This window comes from Danio rerio, chromosome 6 (assembly GCF_052040795.2).
Source record: "Danio rerio strain M-AB ecotype USA chromosome 6, GRCz13ab, whole genome shotgun sequence".
In the NCBI taxonomy this organism is placed as follows: Eukaryota; Metazoa; Chordata; class Actinopteri; order Cypriniformes; family Danionidae; genus Danio; species Danio rerio.
Genome location: NC_141026.1, coordinates 37,870,846 through 37,892,057, shown reverse-complemented (window position 1 = coordinate 37,892,057; position 21,212 = coordinate 37,870,846). Strand labels below are relative to the sequence as shown.

The window sequence follows — 21,212 nt, the reverse complement described above, 5'->3', positions numbered from 1 at the left end:
CCTAGCATATCAGAAAAGCTGGGATCGGCATCTTAAAATTCATTATTATTCAAATATGTGGCTTTGCGGGCCCACTCAGTGATATTTTCCACAGTCTTTGTCGGATTAATCACAGGTGGGAATTACAAAACTGTCTGTATTTTCCTCATTTACTCAGAGAAATGCAATGGATGGCTGATGCATTTTCAGCAAATCATTTAGTCACTTTTAAAGGATTTATATCATCTTACTGTCATGTTGTTTTTTTTCCTCTCTATGAAAATCTATTTATGAATATATTCATTTATAGATTTAAAGATTTTTTTAACAACTTCTTTAATTTTTTCTCGTTCTTTTTTACATTGAGGTGTGTAAATAAGTAGTTTTTTAAAAAGGTCTGCTAAAAGTAAAAGTATTTTTAAAGTGATGCAATAGTAATGTTGTGAAACATGAACATACAGTATCATAGTCCCGAATGTGATAAGATGCTTCATTGGAATTAGTAATAAACCAACACCAAAAAACAAAACAAAAAAACATTCCTATTCAGACACAGAAATGCTGTATATAAGCTGATATTGGTGTTTTTGTGGATCTTGCATTCCCATGGTATTTTGGATCAGATATTACTTGCTGCCTAAATTTGTAAGTTTTTACATTTCAGATTTAATTTAGTGATTAAATACACACTAATATGCTAATAAAAACAACAAAAATATTATCGAAATAACTCAATGTCCCAGTTTACAGTACATGCAAACCAAAATCCCAGCAATGCAAGTAAACCAAGTTTTAAAGATGTAGTAATCTACATATCTAAATTGGTGTATTAAATGTGTTACGTTGGCTTTCTTTTTCAATAAATGTCAGTGGGAAACGTACACTCAGTGGCCACTTTATCATGTACACCTTACTAGTACCGGGTTGAACCCCGTTTTGCCTTCAGAACTGCCTTAATCCTTAGTGGAATAGATTCAACAGGGTACTGTAAATATTCCTCAGAGATTTTGGTCTGTATTGACTTAATAGCATCACGCAGTTGCTGTAGATCTGTCAGCTGCACATCCATGTGGAAATCTCCTCTTACCAAAGGTGCTCTATTGGATTGAGATCTGGTGACTGTGGGGGCCATTTGAGTACAGTGAACTCATTGTCATGTTCAAGAAACAAGTCTGAAATGATTCGTGCTTTATGATTTGTGCACCATGCGTTATCCTGCTGAAAGAAGCCATCCATAAAATTCATAAAGTAATGGACATGGTTAGCAACATTACTTAGGTAGGCTGTGGCGTTGACAAGATGCTCAATAGGTACTAATGGGCCCAAAAAGTGTGCCAAGAAAATCCCTCACACCATTACATCACCACCACCAGCCTAAACTGTTAAAACAAGGCAGATGGATCCATGCTTTCATGTTGTTGACACCAAATTCTGACCGTACCATCCGAATCTAGTAGCAGAAATCCAGACTCATCAGACCATACAGCGTTTTTCCAGTCTTCTATTGTCCAATGCAAATTGTTGCCTCAATTTCTTGTTCTTGGCTGAAGGGAGTGGCACTCAGTGTGACTTTTGTTGCTGTAGCCCATCCGCCTCAAGGTTCGACATGTTGTGCATTCAGAGATGCTCTTCTGCATACCTCGGTTGTAGCAAGTGGTTATTTCTCTCACTATTGCCTTTCTATCAGCTCGAACCAGTCTGGCCATTCTCCACTGAGCTCTGACATCATTTGCACCCACAGAACTGCCACTCAATGGATATTTGCGCATATCAGACGTAATCAGGTTAATAATTAATTTATTTGAAATTATTAAATTGGAAATGAATTATATTTTACTATCTTTTTGTATTATTTTTATGTGTAACACAAAATTATTCTTAAAAATTTTGTTTTCTTAAACTCATGATGATGTGTAAATAATGAGAGATTTTATTTAAAATGTAATTCCTTTTAAGGGGAGGCTGGCTGTGTGCTATTATTATCATCATTACCCATTCTTTTTTCAGTGCAGTGTTTTAGTAGCTCAGCATGGCAGTAGGAGACAAAAGAATGACACAATAACTATGTTTAGAATGACACATCAAGGAGCACGAGTGCCAGGTCTTCTTTAATAAAGATAGAGGGGACAGTCTTATGAACTTCTGGGTGATTGAGAGTGAACGTTTCAAGTCACAACTGACCCATTTCCTTGAATTCATCCTGGGCACACTAAAGCAACCCTTCTGCTGGTTACTGATCTCATTAAAGCCTGCCGCCGCTGGAGTTCTGATGGAGTCAGCACAAATAAAACACTGGAGATAATTTGAAAAAAAATACATTGTTTTCGGTCCACATGGTTTGTACTCAGCATCTGTAATGGATGGCGCAAAGTGCACACTCAGGTGAATATCAAATCTCCAATTCAGATGCACTAGCCGCAGCAACAGTTCTCTATTTTTCACCGTTTCATTATAGAAAGGCAAAGTTCTGCACATGCTCCGCTCCGTCAGGCCCTTGTTGCAGGCTGGCTCATTGCTATGCATAGAAAAACCCATCTTTATGCTTCCAATTGGTCAATTTTCGCTTTAGGTCGGACATCTGTCTTTGTTAGAAATTAATCTGCTGATCCCTGTAGAGGCTCCTTGGATTTTTAATTAATTGCGTGGAAGCGTCAATAAGAGGAATGGAAATGCCAGCGGTAGGCTTGCTGAACTTGTGCTTTTCCTCCTCATTCAGCTTTCAAGACTCTCACTAGCTTGAAAGTTATTTCAGCACGCTGAATGGAAATTAAATAAAGCAGCTTTCGATAATGGGGATTTGCTGCTTGTGTAACACATTAGAAATGCTTCCTTGGATTTTCCAGGTCCTCAGTCATTTTCAGTGGTTCACTTGCATGACAACAACTGCATTCTGCTTGGAAGGTTCACTACAGTGTTGACTTTGTCTTGTTTTATCTGCTTCACTGTTTATCCGGTGACCCTTGAGTAGATGTCGATCAAAGGCAACTTTTCTTCCAGCGCAGAAGAAGAAAAGTTAGTTTCGCCTGACAGAAATCTCGGGTCACCATTAATCTACAAACACGACATGGAGACTTTTATTCATTCACCGGGGGAAATATTAAAGAAGACAATGTAGAACAGAGAACAATTTGTAAGTGACAGGTAGGGAGATATATTTGCCCACAGGCAGTGAGTTTTCTTCCCATGTGTCAGTCGAACCTTGATTTACAGTGACTTTTGTCTGGGAAAAAAATGAAGCTTTTGTCAGGAATGATTGAGCTGCGATTGTACGCCATTTTCAACTCGTGGATGGGAACAAAGATTCTGTGTCAATAGTTTTGTCAGTAAGGTGTCGGTAATATGTTCTACTATTATGTCTGCTCTGAAATATTGATTGACTTCTTCTAACAGTTTGCCGCGTTTCTTTCAGTTTAAACTGCATCTTCCAATATGCATCTTCCAATATAAACCCTTTACTCACTTGTTGCTACTTTATTATCAACTGCTATTTAAATACAAGCACGCAGACTTGGTCAAGACAATGAGCTGAAGTTCAAAGTGGGCTGAAAATGGGAAGGGGGATTTAAATGACTTTGAATGTACTGCTTTGAATGTACCGGAATGAACCTCCAACTTATCCAGCACATGTTTATGCAGCGGATGTCCTTCCAGCTGCAACCCATCACTGCAAAACACTCATATGCTCTCATTCACACATATACACTACAGACAATTTTAGCTTACAAAGTTTACCTGTACCTGCATGTCTTTGGACTTGTAAGGGAAACAGGAGCACCTGGAGGAACCCACGTGAATGCAGGGAGAACATGCAAACTCCACACAGAAATGTTGACTAACCTAGCTGAGGTTCGAACCAGCAACCTTTTTTGCTGTGAGGCGACAGCACTACCTACCCATATATGATTTAGTCATCCTTTTTGCTGTTCAATTGCATATGTTATAAGTAGGGCCAGACAGAATCTGCAGACACTTTTTACTATTTCTGCAGAAAATTTTACAAAAAATCTGCAGATTTACGTGGATTGATTTTAGGGAGTATCATAACTAAAAATGCTATATATAAAATAGAAAATAATAAATGTTTAACTTTTATTTAATGTTTACAAAGCAAATCCAATTAGATCCACTTATTTGGTAAACAAAGCAAGTCTTTCATATAATAAATCTACCATATATCCACTAAAAGACAGAGAACATTACTTAACAAACTGTAATGTAAATAAAACAAATGAACATTTTTGTTTATTCATTCATTTTCTTGTTGGCTTAGTCCCTTTATTAATCAGGGGTTGCCACAGCGGAATGAACCGCCAACGTATCCAGCACATGTTTTACACAGCGGATGCCCTTTCAGCTGCAATCCATCTCTGGGAAGCATCCTTACACACTCATTCACACTCATACACTACGGACAATTTAGCCTACCCAATTCACCACCTGTACCACATGTCTTTGGACTGTGGGGGAAACCGGAGCATCCGGGGGAAACCCATATTAATGCTGCGAGAACATGCAAATTCCAAGCAGAAACGCCAACAGACTTAGCCGAGGCTCGAACCAGCTTCTTTCTGTGAGGCGACAGCACTACCAACTGCACAACCACTGTGTCACCAACTTTTTTTAATATACAATAATATTACTGAAATTAATTTAAAAACTGAATAAATATAAACTGACTCATTTAAACAAGCCAATAAATAGAATCAATGATAGGCTAAAAATCTGCAGAGATCTGTGGATTTCTGCACACACAGATTCCATGTGGCCCTAGTTATAAGTCTTTGTTGCATCAGTTTGTGATAAAAATCTGTGTTTAGTCTTTTTAAAAAGCACATATTTAATAACTATGCATATTCCTTTTTTCTTGCAAAATTACTTACTGCTTCCATTTTATTGAAGCACATTGTGTGCTAAATACAGTACCATGCTACTTTAGACTAATTTATATAAAATAAAAAAAAGTAAAATGACAGGGCATGCCATCACTTCTCCAGTGCCCCATAAGTTGCTCATACTCCTAATGTTACAATAAACACAATGAAAACACAATAGCTTTAATCAAGGTGTCCTCTGACAGTTGTGATTTTGTAGAAAGCAACACTTTTTGTCACTGTTTGCCAGATTACGTCACTTCCATGTTTCTTGTGACAGTACAAATGCATTGAGAACACTGGTCTGGAGGATAATAGCTCTTGGTGAACCAGGTCTGCTGACTAGTTTTTATAAGTGAATTTCTGTAACTACCCTTTGAGAAAGGTCCTGCTTGTTCAGGCTGCTGGTGGTGTAATGGTGTGGGAGAAATTTTCTTGGCACACTCTGTGCCTCATAATACTAACTGAACATTGTTTCAACACCACAGCCTACCTGTGTACTGTTGCAGACCATGTCCATCTCTTTATGACCACAATGTAACCTTCTTATGATGGCTCCTTCCAGCAGGATAATAAGCCATGTCACAAAGCTCATCTCACAGTGGTTTCTTAGACATGTCAGTGAGTTCACTTTGCTCAAATGGCCTTCACAGTCACCAGATCTCAGTGCAATAAAGCACCTTAGGGATGTGCTGAAGCAGGAGATTCACATTATGTGCAGCCAACATATCTGCTGCAATAACATGATGATATGTCGTGCCAATATGGACCAAAATCTCTTAGGAATGTTTCCAGGACTGTGCTGAATCAATGCAATGAAGAATAAGGAAGGTGTCAAACCCAGTACTAGCATTGTGTGCCTAATAAAGTGGCCTGTAAGCATATAGCCTTTTAATGCTGTGTTGGATTTGAAATATCTTTGTTGAGATACCAAATTGATTATGAAATTCAAGTCACTTTCTGCAATTTACTTCCACAACTGGTCCATTAACCTTCACAATTTACGTACAGTGAAAGTACATTACATTCTCAGTGAAATACTGCCCTTCACTACATTACTGAATTTGGTCCAAATGATAGCTTTCTCAATAACAGTCATGACCTTGGTTTAATGATGGAATCACGATAATATTTTGGGCTTTTTACAATCTAGTCATGCAACCTTTCCATTGCACGGTTCAGTTCAGTTCCTGTAATCCAATATCATTTATTACTTCATTTATTTTCTTTTCGACTTAGTCCCTTTATTAATCTGGGGTTGCCACAGCGGAATGAACCGCCAACTTATCCAGCACGTTTTTACTCAGCGGATGCCTTTCCAGCCGCAACCAATCTCTGGGAAATATTCCAACATCAGTTTCTCTTAAATATACCTGTTTGGAGCTTGTAGAAACACTGGAGATATCTGTGTTACTCTGATTTCACAGGGCAGTCGTCTGCCTGCTCTGCATATTTAATGGCCTCAGTGTCATTTCTGCCTCTATTTTGCACAGAGTATTGTCATGTGCTTTCTCTTGTCTTCCCTTAAGGTGACCGAAACAAGGACAGGCCCTCTTGGATGCAGTAACTATGACAACCTCGATTCTGTCAGTTCCGTTTTGGTTCAGAGTCCAGAGAACAAGATTCATCTACAAGGTAGCGCATTCATTATTTAACTATATCCCAGACTTGGGATCCAGTGATACTATCATTCTTTTAATTTTGTTCTTTTATGTTGATATTAAAAAAGGCAGCAGTGTGTTCACAGATATATTCAACAGACATCTTTTGTTGTGAAAGCACACTCTAAAAAAAAGCAATATTCCATTCTGTCTGCAAAGGTTTCAAGGAAATTTCTTAGATAGCAGGTTATAAAATGTATGAGAATATCTTTTATTTAGACTTAAGCACTATATTCTGTATATTATATTTGAATAGTTACTTTTTAAATTATTGCAGTGTTCAGTTTCACTTGATCTTTAGCAATAGTATTTTAATGCATTAAACATTTCTTTACTGCTTATATTAGAATTAATCAATCAATAAAACTATACATCAACTGACACCAAACTTTTGCAAAGTAGTGTATTTTGGTTTCATATTCATAGCATGTTTATATGTAAACAATTCTGTATTATTTTAGGTCTTCAGGCTATTCTGCCAGAATACTTAAGGAGTCGATTTGTGGAGGCAGCTCTCAGCTATATTGGCTGTCACTCTGAGGGCGAGTTTGTGTGTCGGGATAACGACTGCTGGTGCAAATGCAGTGTGGATTATTCCCAGTGCAACTGTCCCAGTGAAGACCTGAAGGCTATGCAGGACAGTCTGAAACTCATCAGAGAATCATGGACGCAAGCCAACCAAGAGTTTGAAGAGTCTGGTAAGATTTCACAGTACAAAAAATATATATAAATGGTTTTTTATCTGTTCCAGAAATTTTGGAAGACTAAATATTTCAAGCTTCTAAAAGGACAAACGTCAAACAGTAGAATTTTAAATTGAACGGTTTTCATTAAAATTAATTATGAGCCGTTTGTGAATAATAATTAGATTGTTTTTATAAACTGGATGAATTAAGCTGATTGATTTTAAGATTTTTGTCTGATATAGTTCTTGATTGTTCTTAATAATGTCAGTGACTAATGACTTCAATTTATCCAATCATCCTATCCAAATCCAATCCAGTCCCCTTTAGCCTCTGTTGTTGATAAAGGTTTGTTCATACTAGGCAGGTTTGATGTTTTGAACTGCATCATGAACCGAACAAACTCTCTTGTAACCGTTCTGTTAAAGCGGTTCATGTAAATACAGTTGAACCTTGCCCTCCAAGCCCTATTGTGCACCAAACAAGCAGAATAAGATCTGGTTCAGTTCATGTATAATTTGTTTGGAGCATAAAAGATTAAAAGATTTTTAAAAAAAATTACCTTGAAAACTTAAAATGAAGGAGTCTTAAACCACTGTCTTTCACACAAAGTAAATATAGAAAAGGACAGTGCTTTTGGAACGTGTCACTGCATTTAGCAGGACAAATTCTCAAAGAGACTAGATTGGAATCTACTTAATATTCTGAATTTACTTAGAAGCCAAGACATTCTCAAAGGCATTAACCATTGGAGGCATCTCTTACTATCTTCCAAATACAATATCATTGGCTTATGTTAGAAACTTTTTTCTGTACATCTGAGAAGCTCTTCACAAGTTCTCAACTGATAAAAATACATTCGCACGTACCCACAGTATCTTGAATATCAAAAATTCTTTATATAAACAAAATGGTTGATATAAAAATGCAATTTTTGGTATGAAAAATCTAATATTTTTTTTCTATTTAAAAATATTATTAGTAGAGCAATTAAATTGTTGATATCAAAAACATAATTCTCGATATCTTTTACTGTATTTTCACTAGTTCAATGTCACATTAAACCAATTAGAGTTTCATCTCTCATTCTTTTTAAGAGTCAGTTGCATTGCGCCATGGTGCAATTGCTATTTACATGGCAGACTTAGTAAGTGGAGTAACTAAACAATTCACTAGTGAGAAAATAGTTAAACAGAATTCAGCTACTTTACTTTTACTTTTTACTTTACTTCTTTTTCTTTTGTGGATAATGATACGGTGTTGTATGCACTCCACTGAAGACATCCATTAGCCTACATATTTACTTTCATTTGTTAAGTGCAAGATTTGTTTCAAAACTATTTTTAAAATTAGTTCTAATTTCCTGCAAACAAATAAAGGAACATTAATAACAAACTGAGGTTTATTATCCAAACACACATCCTATTCTTATGCCCCATGGTGATGCATACGTCTCCAAATCCTGACTTTAGACCAGCTCTCAGTTGATCAATGGTGCGGTCTATTTCAGTTCCAACAATGCGCCTTAACACACCTCCTTTATAGATGAGCATGCATATGAGTCCACAAAGTGGTGCAAATAGATTTGCTATTTAAGCAATGAGGTGCAAAATGTGAAAATTAGGGTTGCGCTGGTCTGCTCCTTATTGCGTCGGGTGTATGATAGGGCCTTAAGTCTTTAATGCTTTAATAAGAGTTATTAATAGTCAACAGAATGCCTAAAAGGTGTATCAGAATAAAGTGGAACCTTTTTTTATTTATTTATTTTTTTTGGTAAATTAGCTAATTCTAAGCAACCCATTGTAAACCCAGCACTATGTAATGCCTCTTAACTCTGTAAAAATCATCAACACAGTATAGCAGGCTGTCATTAAACAGCGATTGTTATCACTTGTTACATTTGATGGTTGACAAGGAAATAGTGGGAAGTGCTTCCTGGGATCCAGTGTCATTGTCATTGTGGTAAAGCAGCGTTTTGGACTTGGCAGGCTTACTCGTCCCTAAGCGAGGCACTGAGCCAACATGGAGCAGGTTTTTTTGTGTGCATCACAGCCATGTTGGAGCTCTACCTCCCGCAGCAACAGCAGGGAGTGAAAAACCACTGCCTAATGACTGTAAACCAGATAAATAAACAACAATCATCTGCTGGAGCCAAATCATCTACCAGTGCTGCTCCTCTATTCGGTCGGGGGCAAGACAGTTTTTGTTTCATAATGATATTCGTAATAAAAAACAAAACTTGCCGACTTGTGCAGATCAATGGCTGTCTAAAAATGGAACTGTAATATTTTCAATTACCTGATGTTTGATTGCATGAGAAATCCAATTCGGCATAGACTGGTATTGTCAGGCTATGATGAGGATCTGTGTTGTTAATTATAGCTACTGAGATCATTTCTTGTTAGATGTTAGCATTGATTGGGGCGTTGAGCGCCATAACACAGCTATCGATTTTTCAAGCCACAAATGAAAATGAACTTCCCTTCGCTTGGAAGACATTTGTGTGGCCGAAAGGATTCTGCTTTTGCTTTAACAACTTGCCATCATGTTAGAACTTAATGTTTCACTCTATTTTTTTCTTTTTTTTTTTACTCTTGTTGTTATTGGGGTCAAACCACATGTTTATTCAAAATCATAAGTTATACAATTTTTCTCATTTTAAGGATACATTCAAATAACTCAGAGAAGAAATATGTCATAAAATATCAAATTTAGAAGTAGATTTGTCCTGCATTTTGATGCAATATCTGCCCATGCTTTATTTTGAAGGTACATCATTAGAAATTCTATGGACAAATTCCATATTCTAAGTAACTTCATGAAAATGAAATAACACCTAACTTTCACCCTTCTCTTGGAAGACATTTGTATGGCTGAAAGGATCTTGCTTTTTCTTTATCAACTTGCCAACATGTTAGAACTTAATGTTTCGCTCTTTTTTTAAAACTCTTGTCGAACCACATGTGCATTCAAAATCATATATTATATATTTTTTTCTTGTTTTAAGGATATAATTATATAATTTGGAGGGGAAATATGTCTAACAGTAGCAGTGATTGGAGTTTCAGTATGATAATATCTGCACACACTTTGTTTTGATGGTTAATCAATAGAAATTATTGTCTACGGACAATAAGTAACTTTATGAAACTGAAATAACCCCTAACACCCAGCCCTAACCCTAACTCTGCTTTTGTTTATTAACTTGTTATAGTGTTAGAACTTAATCAACATGGCTTTTTTTTGTTGTTGTTTTTTTTTGGTATTGGAATCAAACCTTATGTGCTTCTTTAAAATCATATATTAAATATAATCTTGTTTTAAGGATGCATTCATATAATTTGGAGGAGAAATATGTTTTGAAATATCAACATTTAGCAGTAGATTTGTCCTGCATTTTGATGCAATATCAATAATAACTTGATGCACACATTATTTTGATTGTTAATCGATAACTAAATCCACTTGTGCTTTTTTTTTTTTTTTTTGCAAAAACCTCTAAATCCACCTATTGGAGACAGTGTAATTAGTTGAAAATCACTAAAGATGCAATCAGAAATTATTTTTAATTAAAAAAATTAATAAAAAAAACTACAATAAAAATATATAAATCTGTCAAGTAAGTGGCGATTCATTTCACTGTGGTAACCCCTGGTAAACCAGGGACAAAGCAGAAGGAAAATGAATGAATGAAATCTGTCAAGTGCATTAATCCATAACATTAAAACTGACTTTAATTACATCTTAACATTCTGTTGTCATTTTTGATATTTGGGATTTAGCTTTAATGTAAGTAGAGCAATGTAAACATTGCAAACATTGTAAACTAAGCCTCTTTGATTCAAATAATGTAGTGCAAAAACATTATGAAACATCAGTATCTGGCGTATAGGTATTATGAAGTAATACATAGAATGAAACACTCTCCTCATAAAAGCCAGCATATCAGCGCGCTGTTACATTGAAAACATATGATTCGATTCCCGCCTTCTGATTGATTCAATGGATATAGTGGCTTTCGCTATCAAAGGTGTTTTGAGGCTTTTGCAAACAAACTGTTATTTCTCAATGCGCTGACACTGCTATTTAGATTATTTGAAGCAAAAATATTTGTTGAACGTACTGCCTGCTTAAAGCATTCGCTTAGTGTCATTAGCAAATTTTTGGCGGAAGTGACGTTTAGCGACTTTTGCATCTGAACTCTTTGTATATATGTTCCAGTGCCTCCCACAGGTTTGAAAAATACTTTCAGTGGTAACTGGATTGAAACACATCCTTTACCCACAGCAAAAATGGTTAACTAAATGTGAAATAATGTGATTTTAATAATACTTTTATTTTACACTGTTTCTTTTCAATGATTTAAAATTTTTAAAAAGCTGTTAAAATAAAAAAGAACAAAAACTTTAGAAAGCTAATGCAGAAGTCGACTCCTGGACATTTTAAGGTATTTAGAAACACCGGCCAGATGCATTTTTAAGCCTCAAAAAAGCCACTGTGGGTCTCTGCAGAGGACATGACACTGTCTGAGGAAGTGTTGTTGATGCTGATGTTTGGTTATCCTGGGCAAAAAAGTGTAAAAGAATGATAATATTGTAAAAAAAAAAAAAAATGTCATCAAATATACTTGGATGGCTATTAATATACCTGGGTGGCTGCCCAAGTAAAGTCTATGTGTGGGAAGCACTGTGTTTATATAATTTGAAGAAGAAATATGTATTGAAAAGTTAGCAGTAGATTTGTCCTACAGTTTGATGTTGTAGACATTCCGTATAAGTAACATTACAACAGTCGCTATCAGTAGGCTAATATCTGCCATCACTTTATTTTGATGGTAAATCATTTGAAATTCTAGCGACGATAAGTAAATTTATGAAAATGAAATAACCCCAAACCCTAATTTAACCCTAAATTAAAAGATTCTACTTTACTTTAACAAGTTTCCATCCTGTTAGAACGTAATGTTTCTCTCTTTTTTTTACACTTGTTATTGGAGCCGAAGCACATGTGCTTCTTCAAAATCAGCCTTGTCCTTCTTAGAAATAGCTTAGCGTTTCTTAGCAATTCATTGAAAATACCTCGCTGTCCTCGCCTATCAGTGTTCAATCACACAGGACAATTTTCAATTTTCATCAAAGGAATGAAAATAACGTTCCACCTGCTCCCTTTCCACCTCCCAGTTTCACTGTTGACTAATTTTTATCAAACATGACTGATTTCCTTTTCCTAGACATGAGGCAAAGTCATTCCAGTAATTTATTCTCAACACTTGTCTGCCTTTCTAGAGGACTTCCAGAATTTTGTGAGGAGATTACCAACCTTCTATGCTCTGAACACATCTGCCGTGCAGTACTTTTGGAAGATGGACTCTGGCGTTCAGCAGCGCTTTCAGCTTTTGGAGACCAACACTCAACAGCTGCTCAGCAAAGCACAGCGGATCGTCAGCAAACTCTTCAAACTCAGCAAAAGGTGTCGGACTCAACCCAAAATATCTGTGCCCAGGGAGAGGTAAGATGTACGCCATGTGCCTAATGGGTTAGAAATGGACATGTCTGTATTTATAATTGATTGTGTAAAGTTGAGGGGTAAAAATAGTGTGCCGTTGCTTGCTAAAGGGCTCAGGGTTGATGAAGCAGATTTGTTTTAGAGGAGGATTATGTCTGTTAACATCAGATAATTAGGTATTATGATTGAATGATTTAAGTAAGGGATTTGTAATAAATTTTTCTCTTCTCTCTCACGTTTGCTTATATATATATATATATATATATAAACCTAAAACTGTTCAACAAGACCAATTCTTCTCTTAGAAAATTTTTTTTTGATCTACTTCAAATGTTGGCTAACATAAAAATCACTACTGTTTACTTCTGTCTTAATTTTGTTATTTCTTATTGAATTTCTAGTTCTTTTATATTAATCAGAATCAAGCATTCTAGAGAGCTACAAAGAAAATATACATACAATTACTACTACTACTAATAATAATAATAATAAAAATGATGATAATAACAAAAATATAAATATAGCTGCAAGCAGTTAAGGGGCCAAGCACTGTACAGGCAGAATAAGCAAAGCAGTCCAGAGACCAAAAGCAACAAGGTTAGTAAGGAGCATCAGACAAAGTGAAATATTTATTTTTTTAAATACATTTGAAGTATGTAATGGCCGACCACCAAAATGGCTCACCTGGCAAAATCAAACATCACACGACTTGGCATGTTCCGTCAGATGAAAAGAGATCAAATTAATGAATTTTGGACAAAAGGTTGAGAAGATATAAATAAAGAAGCCATATTTGTATCTTTGGGCCACTAGAGGGCAGTGCGCCAAAACGCTGCAGATAACCTCAGACCATGGACGTCATAACACACACCAAGTTTGGTGTGAATATGTCAATGCGTTACAGAGGTTAAATCCATTTTTGCAGGCTCTAAATTTGTTCGCAAGTTAAATGAAAATGGTTGGGATAATTAACTTGAATTGCAAAACTTTTGGTCAGCATGGTCTGTAGATCATGTGATTCAATTTTGGTGAAAATTGGATATATAGGACGAGTTCGATCAAATAGGTATTGCGGATAATTTAAAATAGCGAAAAAATCTTCAAGATGGGAAATGACGTCATAGGGGCGTTTGAACCGGCTTTAGCCAAGGAATCAGAGGAATTTCGATTGTAGCCCATTCGGTTCAAAAGTTATAATGATAAACATTATTGAAAATTTGGACAAGTAGTAGCGCTAGAGAGTTTGAGTTGGAGACTTCATGTTTGCTCTGGTTAATGTTGAGACTGCCCTCTATCATTGTGCCAATTTATACAACTTTCTTTCATACGGTTATATGGGCTGCCATTTTAATTGGAAAAAGAAGAAGAAATGAAATAATAATAATAATAATTACAACAACAATAATAATATATTAGGAGCACTAGCAAAAACAATAGATGCCTTAGCACTGCTGTGCTAGGCTCCTAATAATAAAGTTCTAAATAACAAATAGCATTTTTACAATAAAAGAGCCTAATAAACCAAATATTTTATTTAAAATTATAAAAGAAATACTGCTTAGTGTATAATGTCTGATACAGTACCTAATGTTTACAGAGCATCCAAAAAATACTGAATATATATATATATATATATATATATATATATATATATATATATATATATATATATATATATATATATATATATTTATTTATTTATTTATTTATTTTTTTTGTGACAATCACAGAATAGCTTCTCCGATTTCTGCTATAACACCAGTATTTCTAACAATGTCACATGTTGCGATCTTACACTTAATCACCACACTTGATCTGTTTCCAAATGGATGAACTGACAGCAGACTTAAAATGCATGTCTTCCGAACTAATTAATTAAGAAATGCCTTTAACACACTACTCCGTCCACATCAGGGGGCAATTGTGGCAAGCATAATTGTGTTAAGTCCACTATCTTGGCTGAAGGCCCAGGCTCTCTAAAATGATAGAGACTGTCCCATCTAATCATTTCAAGAGTTAGTGGATGAATAGGTTTTATCTTCCCATCTATAGGCTAAAGTGCAGTTTGTGTTTTAATGGAAGACACGAGAAACAGGTAATTTATGGGCTCTGCACCGGAATGATAATGCAGTGCCTTTGGTAAGGAGAAAGTTCACTACCGAGGGCTGAAAGCGAGTGTTCAAAGATGGTAGAGGGTCAAAAATGAGAATTATGCAAACCACGCAGACTGGCAAGTCAAGTGGAAACTACTCAAGTCAGATGAGGTGAAAGCAGAGCCTAAAGCGATGATCAGCTTCACAGTTGAAAGTTCCTGCTTCATTAATATTCATATTGACTTCTCAGAGACATGCTATATTCGGTTATACTCACATTTTCACTTAAGCCAGCAGGGGGATCTGGCAGTGCAGATGTTGCAGATGCTGTGACATACAGATGCCAATGAAAGTGATATACTTTATTGCTTGGAATGGACTGTCAGCTGTATAAATGCGTCTTGCTTCCAAACATCTAATACTTATTGGAACATTTGTGTGATGTTTTCTCAGAATCTTTTGGCAGCTGTTATGCAGTTTATAAATAACACAATACACCAAAAGATAAACAAACCAAACAAACAAACAAACAAACAAACATAAATAAATAAATAAATGAAAAATAAATAGATAGATAGATAGATAGATAGATAGATAGATAGATAGATAGATAGATAGATAGATAGATAGATAGATAGATAGATAGATAGATAGATAGATAGATAGATAGATAGATAGATAGATAGATAAGAGAGAGAGAGAGGGGGTCGGGGGGTTCCCCTCACTATTCTGCCACCCTAGGCAACTGCCTAGGTCACCTCTATGGACGCGCCGGCCCTTAATTTCAGAAATACTGACCAACAAAAAAATACATTCAAATAAAGATACAAATTATACAGAACAAAATTTGTTACAAAAAGAGTATTTTTTTAACAAAATTAGACTGTATGATTTGGCCAACAATTGTTACAATGTTTCCTGTTGCTCTTTTGGGTTAGTTTGAAAAAAAATCTGTTGTATTGTTATCAGGTATTGTGAGTCGTCTTTTTAAGAGATTGTTGCAGTTGTTGTAGCTACTAAACCATATTGACAGGAACAGAAATGAACTGATTCAGATGTGCATTCAAACTGAAACATCAGAAAATGTGCAATAGGCTACCATAAAAAGGTCTGAATTCTGCATAGTTTTGCAAACTTAAAGGGCTTCACAGACTATTCAAATAAAATGGTCTATTGTTGCACAAACGTGTGAGCATTTTAGTGAGTTTTCCACATGCAACATTATGTAATGTAGATAGACTGTAAATTATGATACTACTGTTTACAAAGTACAGTGGCACCGCCAGTGTTTTGGAGCCATAGTATCATGATACTACCATAGTACCGGTAAACCATGCAACCCTAAATTCAAATACAAAACAGTATTTTATAATTTGTATTTCATAAGGTTTATAAAAATGGAGTAATATATTGTATCAAAATACTTCAGGATTTTTGTATTTTTTAAATACTGTAAAATACATTGTAAGAAGTCTACATGATGACATGTAGACCTCGGATTCATGCTTTCTCAGTTATTTGCCTAGGTCAGAGATCAGAACAGAAAATTGATTAAGGAGATAATCAATGCTTGGAGTTTGGATGGAAATTATGCAACACATAAAGAAAATAACAGACAAATGACAACAAAAGTCAACAATCATTAAAAAATTATACTGCACAATGCTCAGACTAGTAATACATAACGGCAGTATAGTGTACAATTTGGCATCAGCATCTTTGCTTAAAAAATGAGATGGTATAAAATATCAGTCCTTAAGAACAGGATGAAGAGCCTTCAGCACATAATCATTCTCAGTCTCAGTGCTGCAGGTGGAAATGCAGAGGATGTTTAGAAATATAAAACGCCTAAAGACTTCAGTACAATTACTGAAGAGATGTCGAAATGGCACAATACAGTATATGGGACACACATATTCAATAATATTCCAGTCTATATAGACTGGTCAAAAACTCCAGACTGTTACATGGCAGCAGCAGGATCTATAGGAAGAGTTTATTTGCAAAAATAGATAAGTCTATTTTTAGAGATATCATGTTTTATGTTCAGTTTGCAATTGAAGGGTACGATTGCAAAAACATGATTTATGGAAATGGAAAGTTTTCAGAAATCATTATTTTTCATTAGGTATTTAAGATTTCAATTGCAAAAAAAATAAAATAAATTTGAACAAAAAATAAATAAAATAACCTCTTCATGTATCACCCTTTTAAAATATAAAACTGTAAGGAGATTTCACTGGCCACGCAATAGATGGAAACACAATAAAGAGATTTAGTGCTATATTCATTATCTGCATTATATATGTTTTTTACAGTGATTAAAGAGATCATTTTCAAGACAGGACTTGCTGTATGAATTTGTGCAAAAAGTATGCTAAAATGAAAGCATTTTTTAATAAAAAGTAAAAAAAAAAAAATGTTTACAACTGTTAAATGTTACCTTTAGGCAAAATGTGTTAAAATGTAAAAAACATCCCATAATGTAAAAATTTGTCATTTAGGGATTAAATGGGGACTAAGCCGAAAAGAAAATAAATAAATGAATAATTAGGATATTGAGCATGCATAATTCAATATTATTTCAACATTGTTTTATCTTATAAATCTTTTAATTAAAAATCCAAAGTAAACAGGAAAAAGTTCTGCACTTTCTCCTACAACACTGCTGAAAGCATATCTATCTGAGAATTCCATCATATCTCAAGTCCAAATGTACAATACAATAATACTTCCCAAAAATGATCATCATCTCAGGGTCGAGGAGTCTACTGTAGGGCATGAGAACAATAACAGCATGTGCTTGAAATGTTTCTGCGATCTGCCTTGATCAATCTTCAAGAGCTTCCTTCTGCTTTGATAATATATGATTCAAGTTTCAGGCAAAAAAAGAAAAGAAAAAAAAACAGGCAGACAAATAGAACAGACATTTTATTAGACTGCTTTTGAGTTCCTGATTTACTGTTTTGTTTTCTCTGTCATTTCATCATTCACACTTGATTTATTTGATTTCTGCGTTTCCTTTAAATGACATTTTTCATTCCTTTTGTCAAGTAGAATTTATCAACAGCTTGACACATTTGTTCATAAAAAGCATTCCCAAACTGTATATAGTTGAATGTTTGTTACGCTTTATGCTTGTTCGCATATCATGTTGTATTATAGCCTTTATAGAAAATCTAGTCTCTAAAGAAAACAAAACAAAAACAAATGCATTCAGGTAAGGCAATTTTTTCATGCACCTATTAGTTTTGAGAAGCTTTTTATAGTGTTCAATTAGCCCAATGTAAAGAAAACATCCAAATATACAGAACAAAATACAATAATACATTTAATAAAAATAATAATAATAATAATAATAACAATTATTATTATTATTATTAGTAGTAATAGTAGTAGTAGTAGTAGTAGTAGTAGTAGTAGTAGTAATACATGATGAGCCCTATCATACACCCGGCACAATAAGGCGCAAGACATGTTTGCAACAGCATGTTGCTATTTTCAGACCAGCGCAACCCTAATTTTCCCATTTTTGCCCTATTATCATTATTATTATTATTATTACTATTATTATTATTATTATTAGAAAACATCCCAACATGCATATTTTTTGTCAAATTCTGAAAATGTCAATTAATATTCTATGCAATTACGATGCATATTTTTAAAATAGCTTTTTTTCCTGCATAAATTTCTACTTCAGATGCATGTATACAACAAACTTCAGTTTTAATCATATCTATATTCTAATGTTCATGAATAATTTGCCTGATCATATACAACAAAATGTGAAAATTCATTTATGTTCCGGCTTTTGCAGTATTTTCTGATTTCTTTCTGCATTAATAAACCTTTGACTTTAACATGTCAAAGCAAAGAAAAGAGAAACAAGAATTTTGGACCTGACTTCATCCAATGTTTAGACTGATTTTTGTGGAAGAATTTTATGCAAAACATTGCTTATTTAATTAAATTATGCCTAATTTGCATATTTAATGACATTTCAGTAACTTGAAATGACTTGACTTTGACATTATATGCTAAAAGATAAGAAAAAAAACCAAGAGAAAATAAATTTGAACCTGACTTCATCCAATTTTTAGATTGATTTTTGTGCAAGAAATTTATGCAAACTATTGCATAGTTAATGAAATGTCTAATTTGCATATTTAATTACATTTTAATAACTTGTAATTTAAAAAATGTTTGCCATGCTTAAAGTAATCAATCAACTGGGGAAGTATCCTATCCCTTTTTTTCTGTGCCTAGTTCACTGCAGTGTAAATAGAAAATGCTAAAGACAAAAACAAATTCAGTGAATTACATTACCCTTCTGCGACTGGACAAGTACATACACCTTTATAGGCATAATGTTTATAAGGAGAAAAATGCCTCTTTAAGCTATTGTTGTTCTTCCATCAGATGCATTTTTTTAAACAGTCTAAAAATATGGAAATTTGTAAGAAATTGTTTTCTGCTGGAATAAATGTGCATGAGGATGTTTTGTCTCTGGTGTGAATTTCCGTTTCGCCGTCAGTGAAATATGCTGACAGGCTGCTGAGATTTCCTCCATCGCCAACCACCTGCATACTGACTGTCTCTCAGGCAGCCTGGTGCCATGAATATTTATACATTCTGTTGCCATCACTTATGTTTTAATCCAGGGTAAACTGTTTTTCCCTGCGCAAGTGGAAATTGCACGGCGGTGGAAATCTTCGGCTATCTCTCTGGATAGAAAAAAAAAGATTCTATGCAAACGCTGCACTAGATTTTTGAACTCATTCATTCATTCATTTTCTTGACAGCTTAGTCCCTTTATTAACCCGGGGTCACCACAGCAGAATGAACCGCCAACTTATCCAGCACATTTTTACACAGCAGATGTCCTTCCAGCCGCAACCCATCTCTGGGAAACATCCACACACTCATTCATACACTACAGACAATTTAGCCTACCCAACTCACCTGTACCACATGTCTTTGGACTGTGGGGGAAACCGGAGGACCCAGAGGAAACCCATGCGAACAAAGGGAGAACATGCAAACTCCACACATAAATGCCAACTGAGCCGAGCCAAGGTTCGAACCACCAACCCAGCGACCTTCTTGCCGTGCGGCGACAGCACTACCTACTGCGACACTGCTTCGCTCCAGATTTTTGAACAATGAAAGGACAAGTTTGCATATGTTATGAACGTTTTAGAAATATGGAATTGCTAATCGTTAATATAAGCTAGTTTCAGAGGAAAATTAACATTTGTATTTACCTATTAATTTTATCTTATTTTAATTATTTCTATTAATTATTTATTAACTTATTTTACTACTTATTAAAAATTAAGACACTCCAGGGGAGTAGAGTAAAAAAAAAAGAACTTGGGTTATTGCCAGATGATTTTTCACATTAAGAAAAATGCAATATTTGGTTCAATGAGTTTTGTACAATATTGTGTTTAAATAATGAGGCATTGTATAGTTAAATTTGCATATATGCCTTGCACAAAAATGTCTTATAAGTAAATAGAGGCAAAGTCAGAGTTATTGTTTTCATTTTTTGGGGATTTATTAATCTCTTTTTAGCCCTCCATAATTCAGAAAATGCAACAAAATTTGCATCATTTGTTAAAATTTAAAAAACATTTGCATCATTTTTGTAGGAAATACTGAATATAATCAGTCAAATTAAGCCCTTTTTAAATTATATGTGGAAGTGTATATTTATGGCACATTGAAGGAGAAACCAAAAAAAAAACAAACAAAAAAAAACACCATAAGACGTTAATATTAGGTCAGGAAGTCAGATGACCAAAATTCAATGCCTAGCCATAGTCTAAGGACAACATTATTTTGACGTTCAATAACAATGTCAAATTACATTGATATTTGGTTTATTTTAGGTTGTGTTGGAAAGTGACCAAAATCCAATGTTTGATAGATGTCATAGTGGTAACGTCCACACAACATCAAGGTGTACCATGGTTAGTCGTTGATATTTGATTGATTTTAAATAGATTTTAGGTTAGACATTGGACATTGACGTCAACCTGAGATTCGGTTCTGACGTCAACCTGATTTTCAATTCCAAAAAAAAATCCAATGTTCCCTTGACGTTGGGGTACAACATCAAAAGGACGTCATTTTGATATCCTGTGCCTGCAGGGAAATCTCCAAAGTGCTAAATTCATACAAATATAGTGTTTCTGCCTGCAGTGTTTCATCTTAAACTCAAAAAATAGGAACAACGTCATTCTCTTCAGTTTGATTATGATTTGATCATTTCAGTCGAGACTGTTCAACAGTGACTTTAATTTGTCTTAAAAATGACATTCAAATATTTGATAAATGCTGTGCATAGATGGACACGTCACTTGCTATTTTAAATCATGTTGGATGAGATATCACTCTGTTATTGTGTTGGGG

General features: G+C 34.8%; 1 protein-coding gene across 1 annotated transcript in view; it reads left to right on the top strand.

Annotated features, from left to right (window-relative positions):
* The window catches only part of brinp3a.1 (BMP/retinoic acid inducible neural specific 3a, tandem duplicate 1), a 62,757-nt gene that overhangs the window by 37,907 nt on the left and 3,638 nt on the right, over window positions 1-21,212 (top strand). The window contains 3 exon segments of the mRNA NM_001114437.1: window positions 6,380-6,485; window positions 6,973-7,209; window positions 12,480-12,702. Of these exon segments, the coding sequence (NP_001107909.1) occupies window positions 6,380-6,485; window positions 6,973-7,209; window positions 12,480-12,702 (566 nt within the window).